Source organism: Peromyscus maniculatus, chromosome 21 (assembly GCF_049852395.1).
Source record: "Peromyscus maniculatus bairdii isolate BWxNUB_F1_BW_parent chromosome 21, HU_Pman_BW_mat_3.1, whole genome shotgun sequence".
In the NCBI taxonomy this organism is placed as follows: domain Eukaryota; kingdom Metazoa; phylum Chordata; class Mammalia; order Rodentia; family Cricetidae; genus Peromyscus; species Peromyscus maniculatus.
In genome coordinates, this window is record NC_134872.1 from 12,962,039 (window position 1) to 12,984,182 (window position 22,144).

General features: G+C 46.0%; 1 protein-coding gene across 2 annotated transcripts in view; it reads right to left on the reverse strand.

Moving 5' to 3' along the window:
• Positions 1–3,950: 3,950 nt before the first annotated feature.
• LOC102905148 (solute carrier family 5 member 4-like) overlaps positions 3,951–22,144 on the reverse strand; it is a 59,325-nt gene continuing 41,131 nt past the window's right edge. Inside the window, exons 11-15 of one of the 2 annotated variants that reach the window (XM_042266033.2) lie at positions 21,762–21,912; positions 16,368–16,536; positions 11,463–11,678; positions 8,277–8,379; positions 3,951–5,129 (exon numbers count right to left, since the gene is read on the reverse strand). In XM_042266033.2, the coding sequence (XP_042121967.2) occupies positions 4,804–5,129; positions 8,277–8,379; positions 11,463–11,678; positions 16,368–16,536; positions 21,762–21,912 (965 nt within the window). In that variant the 3' untranslated portion in view covers positions 3,951–4,803. The remainder of the gene's footprint in view (positions 5,130–8,276; positions 8,380–11,462; positions 11,679–16,367; positions 16,537–21,761; positions 21,913–22,144) is intronic. The other variant, XM_042266034.2, reaches the window with a different exon arrangement.

The following is a 22,144-nucleotide window of genomic DNA, read 5'->3' on the forward strand; positions in this document are numbered from 1 at the left end:
GGCTAAAGGCAACTGAGCCATTCCCTTCCTTAACGAGCCTTACTGCAAATTGGTGACTTCAGGTTTTTATTGTTAAGACTAATTAGGACCATGCATCACTAGCAGAAAATAGAGATGTTTGTATCATGTTTAATAGACTTTCACTGTGTTGCATTTTCATTCTCAATAAAAGGAAGTTTTCGGTGGAACTATTACAAGAGCTCTTTAGTTACTACTTCATTCAGTGAGTTAGATAAAAATTCAGGAATGGCTCATCAATGGTGGCGCATGCCTTTAATCCCAGCACTCAGGAGGCAGAGCCAGGCAGATCTCTGTGAGTTCGAGGCCAGCCTGGTCTACAGAGCGAGATCCAGGACAGGCACCAAAATTACACAGAGAAACTCTGTCTTGAAAAAAATAAATAAATAAATATAAAAACGAAAACAAAAATTCAGGAATGAATGATTTTTATTCTAATCTCATTAAATGATATTTTGGAAAATGGGGAAAAGTAATGACTCCTTGCTATCGTCATTCCAGGAGTCATGAATGCAGTTGACTGAACTCTGTAACTGGTAAAATTCCTACATTTTATCATAATATATTACTGATATGGACCTCAGGACAGGAAACTTGAACAATGTTAAGTGAGTCTGAGAAAAATGAATGAAGCTGTAGAAGAGGGAATATGGAGAGGGGTAACAATAACTAAAGACCTTTAGAAAAAGTCACATGGAAACCTACTACTATAGACTCTTCCTAAAAAATATATATATGTGTGTGTGTGTGTGTGTGTGTGTGTGTGTGTGTGTGTGTATAAAAGCAGTTTAAATGGAGTTACCCTATAATGGGGTAACAATATTCAGACTAAACACCATGGCCAGGAATGGGGTACCTCTTTTGGAGTTATTGTCTAGTGAGGTCCCACAGACCCTCAACATGACAGGCTGTTGCCAATGCTTTTGATTATCATCCAGAACTTGACAGTAAGACCCCATTGCTAAAGATACCACACTTGAGTCAGAGAACATGGAGAAATCACCTTGTGCTGGTCTGGAAACTTCATCCCTACTGGCTAGCTTTCATGGTGCTCTAAGGTGCCATGCCAGGTAGAAGAGGAAAAAGGTAATCATCAGTCCTATCCATCTGTGAACCCTAAGAGCTACCATACTGACTGATCTGACAAGATATGTTCACTGGTGCCATCGTGTCACAAATATCATGGGCATAACCAGCCATTTTTCTGAGTTAAGTCCTGCTTTACAAGATGAAACCCATACCTGGCATCATTATCAGGCTAAGAAACTATGGATAGGAAGGACATTGGCCATAAGGGAGAACCTGCCATTATTATGCTGCTAAATGGACATACTATTCAACTGACTCCTAATGATTTGCCAACTATACCCATATGTTGGAGAATGAAGTGGTGTGAGAATTCGGAGTGCTTGTGAGGAAATTCTAAGAAAACAAGACATGAGTCTTATGGCCTCAGTTTCTTCAAAAACAGAATTATTCTTGGAATGTGTTTTCTTGCCCCTCCCAGGTGTAGCAGATAAGAGTGAGTTTACTTTAGATTATTTATTACAACTGGCTATTGTTACTTGTTTATAAGCCTCTACGGAAAAACATGTTTTTGTCACATGCGGCTGTCCTTGTGATTGTACACTTTATTCATGTGACCCCTCTTAACACTTAGAGGATACATTGTTTAGTGCTCTGAATAAAGTTGGCTATTGCATGAGACTTTAGTCTGCCTCATTTTTAGGCTCCATTCTCCCAGATTCCAATACCTCTAGAATGGTAAACACTCATTGATTGCATCTCTTAACCCTCATCAAAGAAGTTTTTTTTTTCAATAGATGATGATTAACATAGAGACCAGCTGGTTGAGGTGCAGAGAATAAGACCCTACAGGATGCCTCACTGTAAGTGGGAATCTACATCATACCCTCTCCTTCCAAGGCTCAGGGATCATTGTAGAAGAGGGAGTGGAAAAATTCTAAGAGCCAGAGGCAGTGAGAACTAGCACGAAATATTATTTTCAGGACAGTTGAACACATGAAATCATGGAAGTTGTGACAATATGTACAAGACCTGTACAACCTCAAGCCAGACAAAATCCTAGCATGGAGGGAGGAAATGGGTACAGAATCCCACCCCTAGCTGAGGAGCTATTGGCAATTAATGGTTTCTGGGAGAAGAGTCAATTTTCTTTAAGCTTATTGTAGGGTAAACAGGCCAGCCAAAGAAACATACACTGTCCCTGAAACCAGGGCCAAGAAACACATTTGGGCCCTGAAAACAGAGCCAGTGAAAGAAACACACTTTGCCCCATCAACTCAACAACAAACAAACAAACAAAACCACCAATCCCTGAGTAGGGGAAACAACCAACCCTTGAGCACGAAATCCAGCCAATCTCTTGTCCAATCTCAGGGATTGAAATCTGACCAATTCCCACCCTGAAAATCTTCACCCTGGAAAACCTCCGCCCCTAAGAAGCCCTATATAAGTCCTGGACCCGTTCAGCTGGGAGCTGCCTTTTTCCACCCTGGAAGAGGCAGCCACCCTCCTGGATTCTTCCCTCCGAATACATCTCTTGAATGAGGTTTGGATGAGACCTTTCACAGAAATGGAGCGGAGCAGAGATGTAACAACTTTTCTTGGTAGCTAGCGGGAGAGAAAAGCCAGTAGAATCGTAACCCTTAGGCTGGGTAAGCCTTCCTTCCGCTAGCCTGACTGAGTTGTTACACTCCAGGGGTGACCTGAGCAGCTCTGTAACAACTTCACTAGGAAAGAGTTGTTGCACTGGGGAAACCTGTCCCTGGACCAGGGCTGTAAGCTTCTAGGCTTACGGTGACTTTGTGTTATTCCTTGGCTCCCGACTGCCAGGATCCCTTTCCGAGATGTTATGTTTACAGTTAGGTCTCCTGGTGAGTTGACCACCCACCTCCAAGACTATATCAGCAGTACATATTGGACTTGATGGTTTTAAAAGCTGAAATGAGGATACAAGTTGTGTGGGTAGGGAAACTGCAGTGAATCTAGAAGGAGTTAGAGGATGGGGGGGGGGTTGGTGAATATATCATAGTTAGCTCAAACTATATCATGAAATTCTCAGGGAACTAATAAATGAAGAGATGTTTCTTTTTTTTTTTTTTTTTTAGATTCTTTTTTTTTTTAATTTGCTTATTTTTATTTTATGTGTATTGGTGTTTTGCCTGCATGTATGTCTGAGGGTGTTCTGGCATATCCTGAAGTTACAGACAGTTGTGAGCTGCCATGTGGGTGCTGGGAATTGAACCCAGGTCCTCTGGAAGAGCAGTCAGTGATTTTAAATGCTAAGCCGTCTCTCCAGCCCCTGAAGAGATGTTTCTTAAAATACAAAATAAATTTTAAAAAACAACTGAATTATGTTATAAAAGGGGGCATTATGGGAAATGGTAATGAAATGTACTATCTTTTCTACCAATGGATTAAATGTAGACAAAGGAAGAGCTCTCTTTAAAGAAGTTTGTAAAGACACCAGCCAGCAAAAATCCCTCCCTGAGTTTCCATTTTTTTTAATCAAAGCATGTGCTCGATGGTGAATCGTACTCTCAAAAGTTGCACTTTGCTGATCAGCTCTGCTGTTTTGAATTACGAATGTGAGGCCAGATTCTGACCACTCAGAGTGTATGTAGCACAGGACCCCTGCTCGGTGGCCTTCTGGCTGAAGTACATCTGTGCAGCTTTGTACAGAAATAGAACTTTTGCCTTGGGGAAATACTTCAGATTGTGTGGCCATTTTCTTGGGACCCCATGCCCATTTTTAACAGGACACAACATATTGGGGAGCATAACTGGCACTCAGAACTGTCAGCTAAAGAATTAAGGAATCAGGGATGGGGTGCGTGCGTATACCTTCAGAGCGTTATTTTCAAAGTTCTGAGTGGGCCTCCCCAGGGTCACTTCAAGACACCTGAAAGTTTGGCTAAAGACACAGATTTATTATGGTCCAATAAGAAGGAAGAGGAAAGAGAGGTATAGGAAATTCCCATAGCGACATAGCCTAGAAGTGTCTGGACCTGTTGGTTAAAAATAATCTTACCCATAGGCCCCCTCTTTTACAGTCAGACTTGGGGTGTGGCTAGGAAGAGCTCATAGGGAAGGAGTGTGCCCTCCCCCTGCCCTCTAGAGCTCAGCGCAGCAGAAGCCAATTGGTGGTAAACGGTATGAGACAAGTTCTTTTAGAGCAGCCCTTGACCAGCTAAAGGAGGCAGCTGTTGCTCCCTGGTCTGAGGGGCCATCAGCACTGGCCCAACACCTGTGGTCGAATGCCCACGGGCAAGGGTGGGGCTGGACACACACCACTGGTGTCATTTCAGCGGGGCCATGCCTTCAAGATGAGTGGACTGTAAAGTGATACTGAGTGGGGAGAGGAAAGAGGTGCTGAGAGTTTGCCACAAGCAAAGTGTGTGTGTGTGTGTGTGTGTGTGTGTGTGTGTGTGTGTGTGTTAAAACCCAAAAAAATCAGAGATAAAAAGTCAACATTAAGTTTAAAAGGCAATCCAGTGCTTTAGACAGCGCAGTCTTTTGGAGAAAAGGACTCGCCTCTGGGAGGAACAGATGTCCTCTCTGGCATAGTGCGTCAACACGGGGACATCCGTCCTCTGTCTCTGGTCCGTGCATGCACCGCAGCTGTTAGTGCCTGAGGCATACGCTGGGGGAGCGTTTTCGTTGGTGTGGTCTTTGGCCCCATACCGTTGGGTCTCTCTAAAGGAAACACTTTATCCCTGCGTAATGAGGCCGGTCTGGGGAAAGGCGGCAACTCCTGAGTCATCAAGCGTAGAAGACATGAGCAGCAATCAGCAGTGCAAACAAAAGGGCCCCGATGACATTCACGACCCTCTTCCAGAAGGGGCTCTCCGATACGTCACTCCAGTCCTTCACCCTCTCTTTGTGTTCGTCCCCCTTTCTGGCTGCCATTCGCCTGGCCAGAGCCTCTAAGCTTGCGGACGTGTCACTGGACTCCATCTGCTCCCAGATGGCCTTGATCTTCTCCTCGGTGCTATTCCCGGGGCCAATCTCGGAGCCCGACTGCGAGTCGAGGCCACAAAACAAGTCCCAGAGCTTCCAGAAGCAGGTGGAGGCCTCCCCAAACATGCCTGGAAGAGAGGGAGCAGAAGGTCAGGGGACAGGCAGGCTTTAATTCAGGAGGTAGGACTTGGAAGGGAGGTCCGTCTCAGCAGAATGAAGTTCCCTGGGCCTCTTATATGAAAGCCCACTGTCAGCCTATCCAGGGAAAGTTCTCGGGGGAAACAACTAAAACAAACAGATGGTGAGAAAGGGGCCGAGGAAGTGCTGGGGGTGGGGGGCTGAAAGCTCAGCGCTGTGCCCAGATCCTCTTGATTGGGCAGCCCCAGTAAGGGTTACAGAAATGTAACTCCCCATGATACATACACTCCCCGTGATACATACGCTGCCATTCTCTACTGCCACAGGTCTAGGGCAAGTGGTAGCCGCTCCTCTGTGTGTACCTCCCCTCCCCACCCCCCCATCCCCCCTCCCCACCCCCCACTCCCCCCACCCCCGCACCCCATGAGGTCATTATGCTTTGGAGGACAGCAGAAACCCTGTGAGTCCTGGACACACATTGTTTTCTTCAGTAACACCTGGGGCATGGCTTCTCCAGGAAGCTCTACTCCTCTGCTTGGCCAGCAGAGCATCTGCAGATACCTGGGCCCCGGGAGGAACATCCTACCGCTGTCCAGAAGGGGAGCCCAGTAACTTCAGAAGGCTGCCATGCCTTTCTCTAGGACTCCTAACCGAAGCTGTACATTATGACCCCAGCGTCTGTCTGCACTGGTAGTGCAGGCTGGCCCCTCAGAGCCTGTGCTGACCAGGATCAGCACCATGTTAAGCTGTATCCCACTACTGTGGGCCCACCATCTGCCTAGAAATGTGACCTCCCAGCCACTCCCGGAGATAGGGCAGTTCCATTTCAGTCAGAGCTGCATCGCAGAAGTTGTGCTGTGACATCTGATGTTTCATCCATCGAACAGTCTCTGAGTCGCCCATGTCTCCTGCCTCCTGTCCCTGCAGCTGAGGCTGGAGAAGCCTCAGGGATGGTGGAACTATCAGCCAGAGACAGAGTGGCCTCCATTACAAGGTGAAGGACACTTGTAGCCAGGGAGGACCAGTCAGTGACATGGTTATCTCATACGGTGGCAGAGAGTCCTGATCACCAGCCATGCTGTGGCGTCCGCTCTTAAACGCCCACAGCGTTACTCCATCATACAGTGTCCAGGAGCACACAGGCTGCAGGTAGAGGCACTGGAGACGTGTGGAAAAGTCAACTAGTGATTCAACCACAGCCCAAGGTACCTAACAGGCGAGGTTGGATGGCAAGCGTCTGCTGTCTCAGGGGCTGAGTGTGAGAGTGCACATTTTGAGGCAGTGTGCATCCCGGCTGGATCTCTGACTGGTTTCCTGACTGCTGAGTGCCGTCTCTCTCTAGTTCTAAAATGGGGTTTATTCTAGTTTGCTTTCTCTGTTGCTATGATAAAATACTAACCAATAGAAACTTGGGGGAGGGTGGGCGGTGGTGGCTAACGCCTTTAATCCCAGCACTGGGGAGGCAGAGCCAGGCGGATCTCTGTGAGTTCGAGGCCAGCCTGGTCTACAGAGCGAGATCCAGGCACTGGGGAGGCAGAGCCAGGCGGATCTCTGTGAGTTCGAGGCCAGCCTGGTCTACAGAGCGAGATCCAGGACAGGCACCAAAACTACATGGAGAAACCCTGTCCAAAAAAACCAAAGAAGAAGAAGGAGGAGGAGGAGGAGGAGGAGGAGGAGGAGGAGAAGGAGAAGGAGAAGGAGAAGGAGAAGAAGAAGAAGAGGAAGAAGGAACTTGGGGGAGGAAAGGGTTTACTCCAGCTTATAGGTTATGGTCCCTCATTGAGGGGAGTCAAGCTAGCATCAGTCAGGGACCGCAGAGGAATGCTGCCTACTTGTTGCTCCCAGGCTCATATTCAGCTACCTTACCCAACCCAGGACCACCAGCCCGGGGGTGATGCTGCCCAACAATGACTTTGGCCTTCCCATCTCAATCAATAGTCCAAAAACCTGCCCCCATAGACACGCACATAGGCCAGTCTGATCTAGGAAGTTTCTCGGTTGAGGCTCTCTCTTCCCAGGTGGCTCTGGGTTGCATCAGGTGGGCAGCTGGAGTTGGTTACAACAGAGATGACAAGTACACCTGCCCCATACAAGTGTATTTTGATGAAATCTGGCACTGAGGCCAGTTTCAGCCCCTTAAGAAAAGTAATCCATCAGCAGGAGGGGGAGGATCTTGGAACCCAGGGCCCTATGCCCAGGACAACTGACTGCCACCCCACAGAAGGGTAGGCCCTCCCTACCAGGGTGCACATCCTGCAAGGATTGGGAGGACACACCAGGCCTCTCAGGACTCTGCGGTCCCCAGCAGCAATGTGCAGAGGACCAGAGAACTCTACCTCCTCCCAGCCAGGCCTGCATCTTCTTCCTTCACTCCCCCAAGCTCATAGCCTGTAGCCAGTCTCTGCCCCAACCTCAAGACTAACCTCATCACACCATCATCACTGTTTGTGGCAGGGGCTTCTAGAAGTTCAAATCATCACACTCACTCCCTGGATGCTGTGGACCTGTAGACTTTTTCTCGTGCTATTTGCTGAAAGTCTCTCTCCCAGGCCTTAACACCCTCTCTCCCCACCAGGGACACTCTCTCCCTTCTTCCTGGGACTGAAACTTAGTTCTCCCCTCACCCTAGGTCTATATCCAGGTGGTGGGAGTGCCCCCTCCCTCCCTCCCTCCTTCCCTCCCTCCTCGTCCCTTCTTGGGAGCCTCTGGTTCGGAATTCTGTACTATTGCCCTCCTTTTACACAGACTTATTCCCGCTCAGCACCACACGCCCATTTGCCCTGCTGGAGGTACGCCACGGTCCTGGGCTTCACCTTCACCCATCAGCCCTTGCAGTGGAATGTTCTAGAACACCAGACATCCTTGGCTTTCTTCCCCCTTGCTTATGCCTCCTCATCACCTGGCTTTCCCACCACTTTGGCCTAATCTCTTCTTTTCCCTCGAGGACCCACCTGGCCTCACGGACTCACGTGTACTAACAGCCCCAGGAAGCATTTTAGGGGGAAGAAAGCGGGCGTTCTGTCTGAAAGAATGTTTCCGAGGTTAAGAATGGTGAGGTAGGAGGTGCTTGGGGTAGCTGACCCAGCTTCAGGGCCCACGCAGGACTGCTTCCCGAGGCTGTGGGTGTTCTTCATTACCTTGCTGGGATGTGGAGCTGGGGAAGACCTTCCACTTCATCTCTTTGTTTAGAGACAACCTCCTCTGTCGGCTGTTACGTAAACTCCAGCAGAGACCATGGAGCTGGGTTGGGAGAGAGCAGGGTGGGAGGGTGTTACCATGGGACCTTTAGCCTGCAGCCATGTATCACCACAGCCTACAGGGCAGGAGCCATGTCCCAGTCGGCTGTGGAGGGAGATGGCTTGTTAGATATTAACAGAAGGTGGAGTTCAGGGTAGAGGGGAGATAAAGGAATCAGGAAGCCTGGGTTTATGCTTTGGCTCAGGTCATATGTGATTGTATGATCTTAGCATGAGAGCATAACCTGTCAGTCTTCTTCAACCTAAAGCCAAAGGTTGGAGACATTGAGTTCAGGGCTCTTCCTGTTTGGAGAGGCCAGGAACATGCATTTCTCACACCCCTTGCAGGATAAAAGCTACCCACCACTTCTGGTCTAAATCTTCTAACAGTGTAGGGGCAGGGGATCTTGCTGAGCAGGGCATCCTAAAAGATCAGAGCTGCTATCATCCCAGATGCCCTCCATGGGACACTAGAGAGCAGTAACACAAGCTAGGCTAGGTGGAGTCCCCTGCCTGGCCGCAGGAACAGCTCACCTGCTCACAGGTTTAGCAGAAGGTTTTCCCAAGCCCGGGGGGGCACTCCCTCCCCTTTCCTAACCATTTCTCTGAAGAATATTTTAGGTGGGCTAGAGGGGTATCTCCGTTGTTAAGACTGCTTGCTTAGCATGCACAAAGCCCTGGGTTTGATCCCCAGCACCACATAAAAATGTGGCACGGTGACCTAATGACACCGAATATTACATATTTTACCTCCCCTCTCGTGAATGAGGGTCTGGATGTGTGGAGGCTTGTGTTCAATACTGTGCAGTATCTCCGGGCTCCTGAGCTTGTGTGAGTTGAGGGATCGTGTCATCTCTCCAGGTTCTATGATTAGAGGTACTGTGTTGGGAGGGTTCAGGCCAAAGCTGGACCCCTCCTCACTGACCCCCTCAGCTCCCTCCCCGCTACACGGCTCCTTTGTCTTTAATAGAGTTCAGTAAGCCTGTGAGGCAGATAGGAGAGGCACTCAGGACATACTAGGCTGACAAACTGGGGAATGGATGTGGGTCGGAAGGAAGAGGACAGAAAAGATGAAGGATGAAAAGCCTGGGCCATAGGAAACAGCCACCTGGGGCACTAGGAGCAGGGGTCTCCCATGCTGGGTCACTGGTGGTCCAGGGATGTGAGCATCCTGACCTTCCCACATGGGCGGAGGAAGAGAGAAGTAAATAAAATGAAAGAGTGGCTGGACAGACTGAGGATGCCTGAGGCTTGCAGCCTTCCAAATAGGCTCGGCTTTTTGTTGTTGTTGTTGTTTTTTAATGGGTTTTGCCTAAGTAGCCTAGGCTGCCTTGGAATTTGCTACCCACCCAGCTGACGTAAAGTTGCGGGGGCGGGTGTGTGTGTGTGTGTGTGTGTGTGTGTGTGTGTGTGCTTTGCCTCTGTCATCTCTAACCCAACTTCTAATAACAGAGTTCACCCTTTTGTCCAGACTAGGGAACGCTGCAAGCAAGGTCGTTGGTCTTGCATCCCCACCCCATCTGTGATGCTCCCTCTTGATTGTCAGACAGATGCCCAGGACCCCTACTCTTGCCAACACCAGCTCCTTGTTGTGCTAGGGTGCCTATGGTGGTATTTTATTTGTACTGAAATGTGATTTTAATTGTATGTTAATAAATAAAGTTGCTTGGAGGTCAGAGCTAATAGCAAGCCATAGCAGAGCTGGGCATTCGTGGTGCACGCCTTTAATCCCAGCACTTGGTAGAAGAGCTAGGTAGATCTCTGTGTGGTAGGATACAGGCAGCATTGGAGACACACGCCTTTAATCTCAATACCATAGAAGACCTGGAGGGCGGTACATACAGGCAGTGATGAGGCAGTCATGTGTTTGGGTTTACAACCAATGAGAAGGCAGAACAGAAAGACTATATAAAGACAAACACACAGGAAGTAGGTCTCTTTCGGAGAGGTAGGACCACCGCAGGAGGAAGGGTAAGGTTTTAGCTCTGAGCTCTGACCTCTTGGCTTTCTCTTTTACATTGGTTCTGTGTTTCTTATTTAATAAGACAGTTGGTTACATCTACAAGTGCCAAATGAAGTAGGTGATGAACTGGAGCCAGTTCAGGCTTTGGAGCCTCGTAAGGACACTTAATAGTGTCATTACCTTGGACGAGTCATTTGACTTCGCTGAGCCCAAGCTTTCTAATAAATAAATAAAACAAATGACTGACACTTGCCTCCTGGGAAGTAGACAATGGCTTGTGAAGGGAAGGGTTAAGAGGTGTTTCTGGGGCCTGTAATCCTGTCTCCGGCCCTTCTGTGTGGACCGCCCTGGCATCTCTATTGAGACAAGTGAAAAAATGCTCCAAGAAAAACAAGCCTTTTGTAAATCTAACTCTCAAACTAAGTGAGTTTGTAGCTGATGGATCACTGAACAGCTTTTGCTTATTATTATTATTATTATTATTATTATTATTATTATTATTATGCTAGGGGACTGTAAGCAAGCACACAACCCAGCCTCTCCTCAACTCCAGCCCCTCTCTCTCTCTCTCTCTCTCTCTCTCTATACATATATATATATATAGATAGATAGATAGATAGATATAGATAGATAGATATATAGATAGATATAGATATAGATATTTAAGTTTATTTTATGTGCATTAGCATCATAGCCCCTGGAACTGGAGTTACAGACAGGTGTGCGAGCTGCCATTTAGGTGCTGGGAATTGAACCTGGGTCCCCTGGAAGAGCAGCCAGCGCTCTTAACTGCTAAGCCATCTCTCCAGCCCCTTTTTTAGTTTTTTTGAGACAGGGTTTCTCTGTGTAGTTTTGGTGCCTGTCCTGGAGCTCACTCTGTAGCCCAGGCTGGCCTCGAACTCACAGAGATCCTCCTGGCTCTGCCTCCCAAGTGCTAGGATTAAAGGCGTGCGCCACCACCAGCCAGGGCGCCGCTCATGTTTTTTAGGCAGGATCCTTTCTGCAGCACTTTGCCTATTTCTGATCCACTCCACCCACAGTCCTCCCGTTGCCAGGAATCCAGCTTAACTGTGATTTACCATTCCCTGGGACTCTTCCCCGAGCATCCTAACAGTAGCACTTACATGTTCATCCCGAATTGGTTTTGTGGCTAAGGAGATGGCCAGTATGATGAGAATAGTGATGAGGAAAAGGAGAAAGCCAAAATAGAGGTAATGAAGGCCACAGATGAATTTGGGGCACTTGCGGCCTCCCTCACAGGTCGAGGGTCCATAGAGAAACTCAGCCAGCAGTCGAAAGACACCAATTGTGGTTCCCAAAGTCAGCCCCCAGAAGGCACCCTGCCAAAGAAGCCAGGCAAGTGTTACATGGGCAGAAGAAGAAAAGACAAAGTGGCATCCTCCTCCCCTTGCTGATGAGCTGGGTTTCAGAGTTAAACTTGTTATAATGAGGGCACTGATACCTTGCAGTAGAGCATCTGAACAAGGGAGGGAATGCCAGACCCTGGCACTGTCTCTTACATCAAACAGGGGACTTAGGAAAAATTGGAAACACCGTTCATTTGTTTGTTTGTTTGTTTGTTTGTTTGAGACAGGGTTTCTCTGTGTAGCACTGGCTGTCCTGGAACTCTCATTGTAGGTCAGGCTGGCCTCAAACTCACAGAGATCCACCTGCCTCTACCTCCCTAGTACTGAGATTAAAGACGTGCGCCACCACCGCCCTGCTGGAAACACTTTTAACTGAGACCATGAATAGACATCGCAAACCGTGTCCTAAAAAGAGCTTCATCTTCCTTGTTTCCCTAAGTGGGAGCCCAACTCCAAGATGCTCAAGTCAAACCCGGAGCCACCTCCAGCTCTTCCCTTCCATGTTGTTCTACCATTATCCCTCAGCAAATCCTGTTGGCCTCTGCTTCCAAATGTGTGCAGAATCCAGTCCCTTACCATGATCCTCATCCTCATCTTGTTTCACTCAGGGGGCTCCACCTTGTTCCTAAATGTCCACTGGTACTACAGGATCTTCTACTGGAGAATGCCAAGCCTTTTCCTGGACCCTCCAGTGATTTCTCAGCTCCTGCCATCAGGATCAAGCCTCACCCCTGCATCATGGCTGACCTCACCTAGCTCCATGCTCCCTACTTGGTCCCTCCTCTCCTTCCTTCTTGGCCTGCTTCTGCCCCCACAAGCTGCCCACTTTGCTTCTGGCTTGAGTTCTTGCACTTGCTTAGAATCCACCTCCCCCCGCCCCCCCGTATTGGTATTTCTGGCTTTGATTCCAGGTCATTTCCTTAGCAGAGGTCTTCTCCTGCTGAGCTGTGTCCCTGTTTGTCCCACACTCACAGTCCACCCTGCAACCTCCTTGATCTTTTATCATTCTTTTAAAATATTTAAGATTATTGAATTATATATTTTGTGTATATATACCTGCATGCCAGAAGAGGGTATCAGATCCCATTTTAGATGGCTGTGAGCCACCATGTGATTGCTGGGAATTGAATTCAGGACCTCTGGAAGAGCAGCCAGTGCTCTTACCCTCTAGGCCATCTGTCCAATCTTCTTTTTAAAATATTTATTTTTATTACTTTTAATTATGTGTATGTGTCTGTCTTATTCAGGGTTACTACTGCTATGATGAGACACCATGACCCAAAGCAAGTTGGGGAGGAAAGGGTTTGTTTGGCTTACACTTCCACATCATAGTCCATCATTAAAGGAAGGCAGGACAGGAACTTACACAGGGCAGGAACTTGGAGACAGAGCTGATGCAAAGGCCATGGAGGGGTACTGCTTACTGGCTTGCTCTTCGTGATTTGTTCAGCATGCTTTCTTACAGGACCCAGAATCACCAGCCCAGGTGTAGCCCCACCCACAATGATCTGGGTGCTCCTCCATCAATCACTAATTAAGAAAATGCCCTACAGGCCTGCCTACAGCCCAATCTTATGGAGGCATTTTTTCAATTGACGCTCCCTCCTCTCTGATGACTCTAGCCCCTGTCAAGTTGACATAAAATTAGGAAATGTGTAGTGATATGTAAAGTGAAGACTATGTCTGGCTTTAAGGGAAGTGTACAATAAAGCCTTTGTGTCTGGCTTTGAGAGAAATGTTTCAGCAAAGCCTTTGCTATGTTTGAGTTAATCAATAGAGGCTAAGAAATTGTTTTGGACTGTTTGAACCTTGAAGAAATGTTTTTCTGGAGAATCTACACTTGGTGCTATGTGAGAGCTTGCAGCTGCGATGACCTTGGTCCTAAAACACTCCTGGCAAACCTGAAGTTCTTACTTTTGGTTATGGCCATAATCAGAAGGGACTGAGATGTGTGTGGGTTGTCTGCTCTCACAGACAGCAAAAGAAAGATGACTTTGGTAGATGGAACCTTTCCCAGCCCCTGTTAACCTTGTATATGTTTGCATAAAGTAACTCGAGTGAGCTAGCTGGGTGTCAGTCTTTTCTAAGAAGGCTGAACCTCTCTGCTCCTTTGGAAAGCAGACTTAACATCTTGGGGAGTTTCTCTCTCTACTGCAGGGACCAACATTGAACAATACAAATACTCTTAACAAGTGAAGCTATCTCTCTCACCCTACCCTACCCCACCCCACCTCACATTCTTTTAAATACTCTGTGTTACCATCACAAAGATTTATCTGCTCCTTTGGTATCATCTGTCTCCCCCAGTTAGACTGTCCACTTTATAAGAGTAAGGACTAGATCTTGGCTCAAGAGTTGTATCTAGAAACTGTTTCAAGCTGGGGTGGACGTAAGGCAGGGCCTGGTGTAAGGATTCGGTCCTTAATTACATCATCAGCCTGCAACGGCGGCGGCCCAGCCTAAAAAGCAGGTGGGCCCTCCTTGTGTCCCTCTTTCTTTTCCGCTCCTTCCTTCCATCTGTCCTCTCTCTCCCTCTCTTTCCTTCTCTCCCTCCCCTCTCTCCCCTCCCTCTCCCAATAAAGTTCTAAAAAGGTAACTATGGCTCGTGACTCTCCTCCAGCACTCTCCTCTGTGCCGTTTAACCAACATTGGTGCCGTTCAGACTCGGATACACCACCGAGCACCTGATGTGACCGCTGCCACCTCTTCCCCATTCAGCAAGACCACGAGCGCGTTCCTCGCCTCCACTGGACCCCTACACAGCTTCCACTACTGCTACCGCCATGATTCTTCACAGTAGGTGAGTCCGCAATTCTCGTAGCAGGCACATTTTTGCTCCTGACTAGGAAGTACATGGTGTCTAGAGTTCAATGGTGGACCAACTGCAGTACAGCTGAGCGCTCACCTTCCCTTGACGAAGAGGAACGGTGACTTGAGCTGATTCATGGATCTCTCTCCACTCTTTGGGGACACCCAAGATTGTAGTCTGATCCCGGTTTGTTATTTTAATTTTTTATTTTTCTCTCGGCTACAGTCATGAGACAAAGGGGCAGATACCATACATTTGCCACCTGCATGGCAGATGGTGCGGGCACCAGTAAACCTGGCCACACAACAGAGTCTCGGAACTTCTGCCAGCGAGCGGGCAAATAGGAGTTACTTTATCTCCAAGCTTTCTGCTAAAGTTCTAAACCCTTCTCCTTCCCCACTTCTGTGTCTGCCATGTGCAACCTTTTCTGTCTGACTTCCGCCGGCAGTGGGCGGGCTCAAATGGGAAGGCTTGGGCAATTTCTACAACTCGCCCTAACTCACCTTAACTCCACCCACTCATTCTCAAACTGCCTTGAATATAAACATCTATTACTGTGAGATGCTTTTAACAATTGATCACCTGTCCCCTGGATGCCAAACTAGTAAAGGAAACAGGTGCTTTAAAATAATCTGTCTCTGATAAAGCTTAACATGTTTCAAAATCCATCTGGACAGGCTGGATCTACCAACATAAAATAATAATGATTCTTTTCTCTCTAAGTATTTTTCTGTGTTACCACAGTGTCAGGTCCAATTCCCCACACCCCAAAAGGTAGTCTAAATATCCAGAAATGAACTCAACCTAGACTGTAGGAGGATTTCTGGCAGTTAGATAAAAGACGGCATTCCTCAATGTGAAGTCTCAAACCCAGGACAAATGGCTGAGGTGCCTATTTAACATGTCAAATCACACACACACACACACACACACACACACACACACACACACACACACACACCCAGCAGTCAGGTCCTCTCAGCATCCATCTGTCCCTACCTGTTACAGGGTATGACTAGCATACCCTGCCCTCTATCCTGAACTCTCCAGTCCAGGGGCTGGGCTGCCCTACCCTATATAATCCAGCCGTGTTGGTTCCCCCTCTTCTTTGGTCCTGCTGGCTGTGGCACCTGGTTCCCCTCTCCCCCTTCCCTTTCTCCCTCTCCTCACATGGCCCAGCTCAATCTGGTCACGCCCACTCTGGTCTCTCCCAGCTGCCTCTCACTCTGCCTGTGCTCCCCCTTTTATCTACAATAAACTTTCTTCTCCACCATATCTAGGAGCAGTCATATCCTTTACTTTTTATTTCCTTTTTTTCCCCATTTACTCAGGAACTTGTAAAGCTGATTCCCCTCTCCCAAAAGGACGCTACCAAAAGGAGTCATTTCCCTTATGGCTGGCTGAAAGGGCATATGGCTGGCTACTTGTAGTGCATGTTACACGTCAAAGCTCACGCTGGTCTCCAGACTCCCTCGGTTTCACAAGTGCCCGTTACACTTTCAGAGTCCAGGCTGGCCTTCTCACCTCCTTCCTTACCCTAAACTCCCCCCAGTTCATGGGTTTCCTTCCCCCCAGCTACTCACTCATTCTCTTTATAACCCTGCTCTCTCTCTCTCTCTCTCTCTCTCTCTCTCTCTCTCTCTCTCTCTCTCTCTCTCTCTCTTTCTCTCTCTCTCTCTCTCTCTCTCTCTGGCTGTTCTCTCTCATATCTATAGTAAAAGCCTCCCCTTTAACCAAGTGATGTCCTCAAGTGAACTCTTGACACCTAAGAGACCTCCCTAAGGCAGGCCGTCCTTCTAAAGACATCCACAGTGTGAAGACAGCCCCTCACACCATTCCACGGGAGTACTCACCTGCTCGTTGACTCTCTTGCAAAATACAGCCAGCAGAAAGACGGCGGTCACACTCGGTGTCAGGCAGCTCTTAAAAACCAGCATGTACTCAAACAGTGCCTCACTGGATGCCACTTCCATAGTGGGGATCCAGACAATGGTGACAGCAAGTAAGATTATAACAAAAAACCTGTGAATGAAACCAACACTCGGTGATAATTTGAAGATCTTTCTCCTGCAAAAATGCCTACAAATCCTAACCAGTAGCTTTCCCTTAGTTGCTTATGTTTATTATTGTTATTACTACTATTGCTGTAATTACGGTCTATTTTAGGGAAAGTTTCATGACCTGCTGAGAATTTATATTCTTCAGTGTTTGGAAGAAATGTACTATAAATGTCTAGTAAACCTATTTGATCTATGATGTCATTTAAATCAGATGTTTCTCAGTTTATTTTTTGTTAGAATGAACTGTCTGTGGAGAGACTGGACTATTGACGTCACCCACACTTTTAAGTTGGGACTAGTCTGTTTCTTTACATCTAGTGGTATTTGTTTTATGAAGCTGAGCTCAGCAGCCTTCATCTCTTGATGAAATGACCCTCTTCATCCCTTTGGATTAATTTTGGTTTCAAGTCTATTTTGTTTGAATAGTAAGACCTTCTTATTTTCTAGTTCCAATTGCTCAGAATGCCTTTTCCCAGCCTTTCACATAACCTGGTATCTATTTTGGTGGTAAAATACATTTTTGAGGCAATAAAAAGATGGGTCCTGTTGAGATTTTTAACTCAATCTGTTGAGGGCACTAGGTCCTTGTTCCCACAGATAAACACTAGGGAACCCAGGAATATTAAGCACACAGGGTTGCCTCTTCAAAGGAAGAGATGTGTAGCCTGTCTTCTGCCCAGAAGGCTAGGAATGGACGTGGTTAATAGCCTGGTGACCTCTGTGCCGTCTGTAGGGCCAAGCCACACTTGGCTCCTCCAGACTCTTCTGTTTATCTCAGACATCCTCCCTAGACTCTTCTTGAACATCGTTTCTCAGTCAATAAAACACATCTATATGGGAGATATCACACGTACTTTACAAATGGGAGTGGAGGTGGTTAATAGCCTGGTGACCTTTGCACATTCTGTGTTACCAAGACCATACCAGATCCTCCCCCAGACCCTTAAGATGCCATAGGTAGTCAATCTATCAAACACATTGTGCTGGCTGGTTTTATGTCAACTTGACACAAACTAGAGCTGTCAGAGAGGAAGGAGCCTCAGTTGAGGAAATGCCTCCATGAGATCCAATTGTAAGGCATTTTCTCAATTAGTGATCCATGGCAGTTGGGGGGGGGGCAGCCCATGGTGGGTGGTGCCTTTCCTGGGCTGGTGGTCCTAGGTTCTATAAGAAAGTATACTGAGCAAGCCAGTAAGCAGCACCCCTCCATGGCCTCTGCATCAGCTCCTGCCTCTAGCATCCTGCCCTACTTGAGTTCCTGTCCTGACTTCCTTCAGTGATGAACTGTAATAGGGAAGTATGAGCCAGATAAACCCTTTCCTCCCCAACTTGTTTTTTGGTCATGGTGTTTCATCATAGCAATAGAAACCCTAAGACACCAATCTTTATGGAAGAGGTCACAGGTACTTTGCAAAAAGTTTTGAAGCAGTCATGCCATGAGCTTTATTGTGCATACATAATTGAGTTGTCACCAGGAAATTTTTTTTTCTCAAAATTGTGCTGTACTTAAATACGTCTAAAACATACTGCCTAGTGTTAGACTGAAGAAGTTTGAACCAACACTGGCTACTGAGTCATGTTGAACAGACTTCCTTCTTGCCTCCCACAGACTGACACTCTGCTGGCTGTGAAGTTTATGCACGCGCACGCGCACACCCCCCCCCCCAATCTACCAGTCTGTGTCTCTCTATTACAGAATCAATACCATTAACATTTAGAGTTATTGTTGAAACGTTAAGTACTGATTCCTGTCCCTTTACTGAGCTACAGTGTATCATATTTTCTTATTTCTCATGTACTTACCTGATCTTCTAATATGCTTTATTCTTCCTTATGGCCTCTCAGATATATTTTTCTTTCTCTTCAGTCCAAAAGATTCCTTCAAATATTTTCTATAGAGCTGGATTAATAGTCATAAATTCCTGTAACCCGTTTTTATCATGGGGAGGTTTTTCTTTCTCCTTCAATTATAGCAGGTAGTTTTGTTGGATATAGTGGTCTAGGTTGGTAGTTTTGTCTTTCAGAACTTGAAACACCTCATTCCAAGCCCTCCTTGTTTTTAAAGATTCTGTTGATAAGTGTGCTGTTGTTTTGAAGTGTTTGCCTTTGTATGTGACTTGGTGTTTCTGTCTTACAACTTTCAATATCTTTGAAAGTTGTCTTTGTCCTGTATTTTATGTTTTAACTATAATACAACATGGGGAGGATTGACTTACTGATTTCATTCAGCTATTTGTGTTTTCCTGAAATTCATTCAAGAATTTGTGTCCTCTTTGAGTTCTTTGAACATAATTATAATCATTCTTTTGAATCCTTTGTTTGGAATTTCATCTAATTCATGCTCACCAGAGGCTTAATGATTTTTTGGAGGAATCATATTGCCTTCCTTTTTCATGTTATGTTTTTATGTTAATCCTTGTGCATATGGAACTAAGTCACAAAATTAAATCACATGTATTCTTTCAATAGAAATGTTTAGAGTATTTAAGAAGGACTAGATCATTGTACAATTGAGTTATCACTTTCCTCTGGACCACCATCATTGGGGGCACCAAATTAAGGTCTCAGTATTCCACTGAGAATAGAATACTGCTTGCTGGTGCCAGTCTCACATCTCTTGGCATTCCTCCTTGAGCTCTCAGAAATGCCTGTCACACACAGATGCTGGTCCCATAAGTAGACTCATGAGTCAGGTCATAGATGGGTCACAACTCTGAGCAGGTGTACTACTTGGAACCTGAGTATATCTTCCCCCACAAACTCTGGTTTTGATCAAGTTTTCACCTCTCTGAATAAACTAATTCATGGTTCTAACTCAACATTTCTTCCCCACAGTCTAAAGGAATCCTGCTGGCCAAATTGTAACACTTAGTATTGTGAAACTTGTTCTTGGTTTCCTGAGAATGTGGCTTACAAAGAATCTAGGGCTTCCAATCCACCAACCCAATAGGAGTCTTTTTAAAATAATATCTCTGTTGCTCCAGGTAAGTGCTGAAGGTTTTTAAATACCAAACCATTTGTCTTTTTTTTTTTCTTTCTTTTTTTTTTTTTTTTTTTTGGTTTTTCAAGACAGGGTTTCTCTGTGTAGCTTTGCGCCTTTCCTGGAACTCGCTTTGGAGACCAGGCTGGCCTCGAACTCACAGAGATCCGCCTGGCTCTGCCTCCCGAGTGCTGGGATTAAAGGTGTGCGCCACCACCACCTGGTGCCAAACCATTTGTCTTATACTGAAAAGGAAATCACTTCAAGGAACATGCAAATGGTTTAAATAAATATTTATAATCATAAAATCCTAGCTATTTAGCTCAAATATTTAGTCTACGTACAATTTATAAAATAACTTTTATAAATATGGTTTGATATGTGCCACCCCATTAATTTTTTAACTTAACCCACCTGCTGTTTTCTTCTCATCCTTTTTGGGGTTTAATTTGAGCTACTCACATATTTTATTAGCCTCTTTTTTCTTTCTATTAACTTGCTAAACATTCTTGAACTACTCTCTTATTGCTTAGTTTAGGACTAAATGCATTATTGATATACTCTGGCCCAAGTTTTACTTTTATCACATCTCTAATATCTCTGTCTAGAACCTTAGGACACTTAAATTTCATTTAGCCCCTTCTCATGTTCTCACATATTATTTAGCAACACAAAACTGAAATCTTGGGCTGGGAAAAGGGTTCCATGAGTAAAGCACTTGCCACAGGAGTGTGATTCCCAGAATCCACAAAAAAACGTCACGGGCAAAGCAACCCATCTGTAATCCCAGTGTGTGGGGGAGGGGAATGGGAAATTCCTGGATCAAACAGACTAACCAGACTAGCCAGAAGGGTGAGCTCTGTGTTCCTTCCTTGCCAGCTCCTGCTAAGTAGACACAGTAAGAGAGACTAAAGACTAACAGTATCAGCCTCACATGCTTGTGAACAAACACACACATGCAAAAACACCTGATTTTTGACAAAGAAGCCAGAAATACACAGTGTTGGAAAGACAGCATCTCCAACAAATGTTTCTCCTCAGACTAGATGCTACATGCAGAAGAATACAAATAGATCCATACTTATCACCCTGTACAAAACTCAACTCCAAATGCATCGAGGACCTAAATGTGAGACCAAATACACTGAATCTGATAGAACTGAAGGTGAGAAATGGACTTTAACTCACCAAGACCCACAGCTGGACAATAGAGAGAGAGTGGGAGATTTTGGAGCACTCAGTCCTGAATGGCATGCCTTCATCAAGCCCTCCCCTCAAGGTTCAGGGATCTGTGTGGAAGAGGAGGAAGAGAGACTGTGGCCATATGCACAAGGTCTACACAAGCTCAATCCGGATGGGGTTCCAGCACTGAGAGGGAGAGGTAGACATTGGTTTCCATGCCTAACCAAGAAGCCCTCTGCACTTGACACCTACTTGCAAAGGAAAACTAGTTTTCTCCAGTTGAGTCTCACTGGGTATATTAACTATATTTAGAGTCAGCCCTCGACCCAGCAGCAGATGGCCAACACAACAGGAACTCAGTGGTATTTTTTAGACTTTTTGTCTCATTTTGCTTGTTTGGGCATTTTTTTTGTCTTATTTTTCTTTTGCTTGTATATTCTTGTTTCCTTTTTTTGTTTCTGTGGGGTTTTTTGTTTGGTTTTTTCTGTGTTTGTGTTTCTTATGTTTTAGTTTGGTTGGGTTGGTTTTTTTGTTTGTTTGTTTGCTTGTTTTTTCAAAAAGAGAAAGAAAGGCCACAGAGTTGGGTGGGTAGGGAGATGGAGAGGATCTGGAAGGAGTTGGAGGAGGATAAAAGTGTGATCAGAATATATATATATTGAATGAAAAACTTTTTTTCGATGAAAAAGAAAGAAAAGTGAAAGTTTCCTTTAACAGTTTTCATGAGCATCAAGTGAGATAATGGGTCAGCTTATATAAATATCCCTTGATGGGATATTTAGGAGAGGTACATCAAACTATGCTCATTTTTATTATCATTATGAGTATTGCTTTCCTTTCTTTTTACCATGTGGAAACAGTATTCTGTGTGATAAAGCATTACATTATCATTGCAAAACTCCATAAAAATAACCCTCCAGCCGTGAAGACAAAAAAAAAAAAAAAAAGGATAATTCTATGTAAAGTATTACAGCCTATTTTTCAGGCAATCGTTGACATTACTGACTAATGTGACCAGAACACTTCACCTTCCAGCTACCATGATCTCCTTTTCAGTGGCTGTGGGCCGAATCCTGGTGTAAATGTTCAGGGTCAACAGGGCACTGGAACTGTTGAAGATGGACGTCAGGGAGGACATGATGGAGGCACAGACTGTGGACATCATAAAGCCTTTTAGGCCTGGAAGAAAGAGAAAACACTTCCTGGACTGCCAGCTCTCTGACCAGGCCAGAGAAGGCCTTGACCTCCTAAGGAACACTTCCAAACCAACTTTAAAACATGCAGCTTTTACCCGGAGTGGAATTCCCTCTAAGACATCGTGCTGTATCTATCCTTGGTTCCCCGCTGAGTTACAGAACAGTGGGAGCCATTCTTTCTTGGAGGGATGGTCTGTGTCAGGCTTTATCATCCT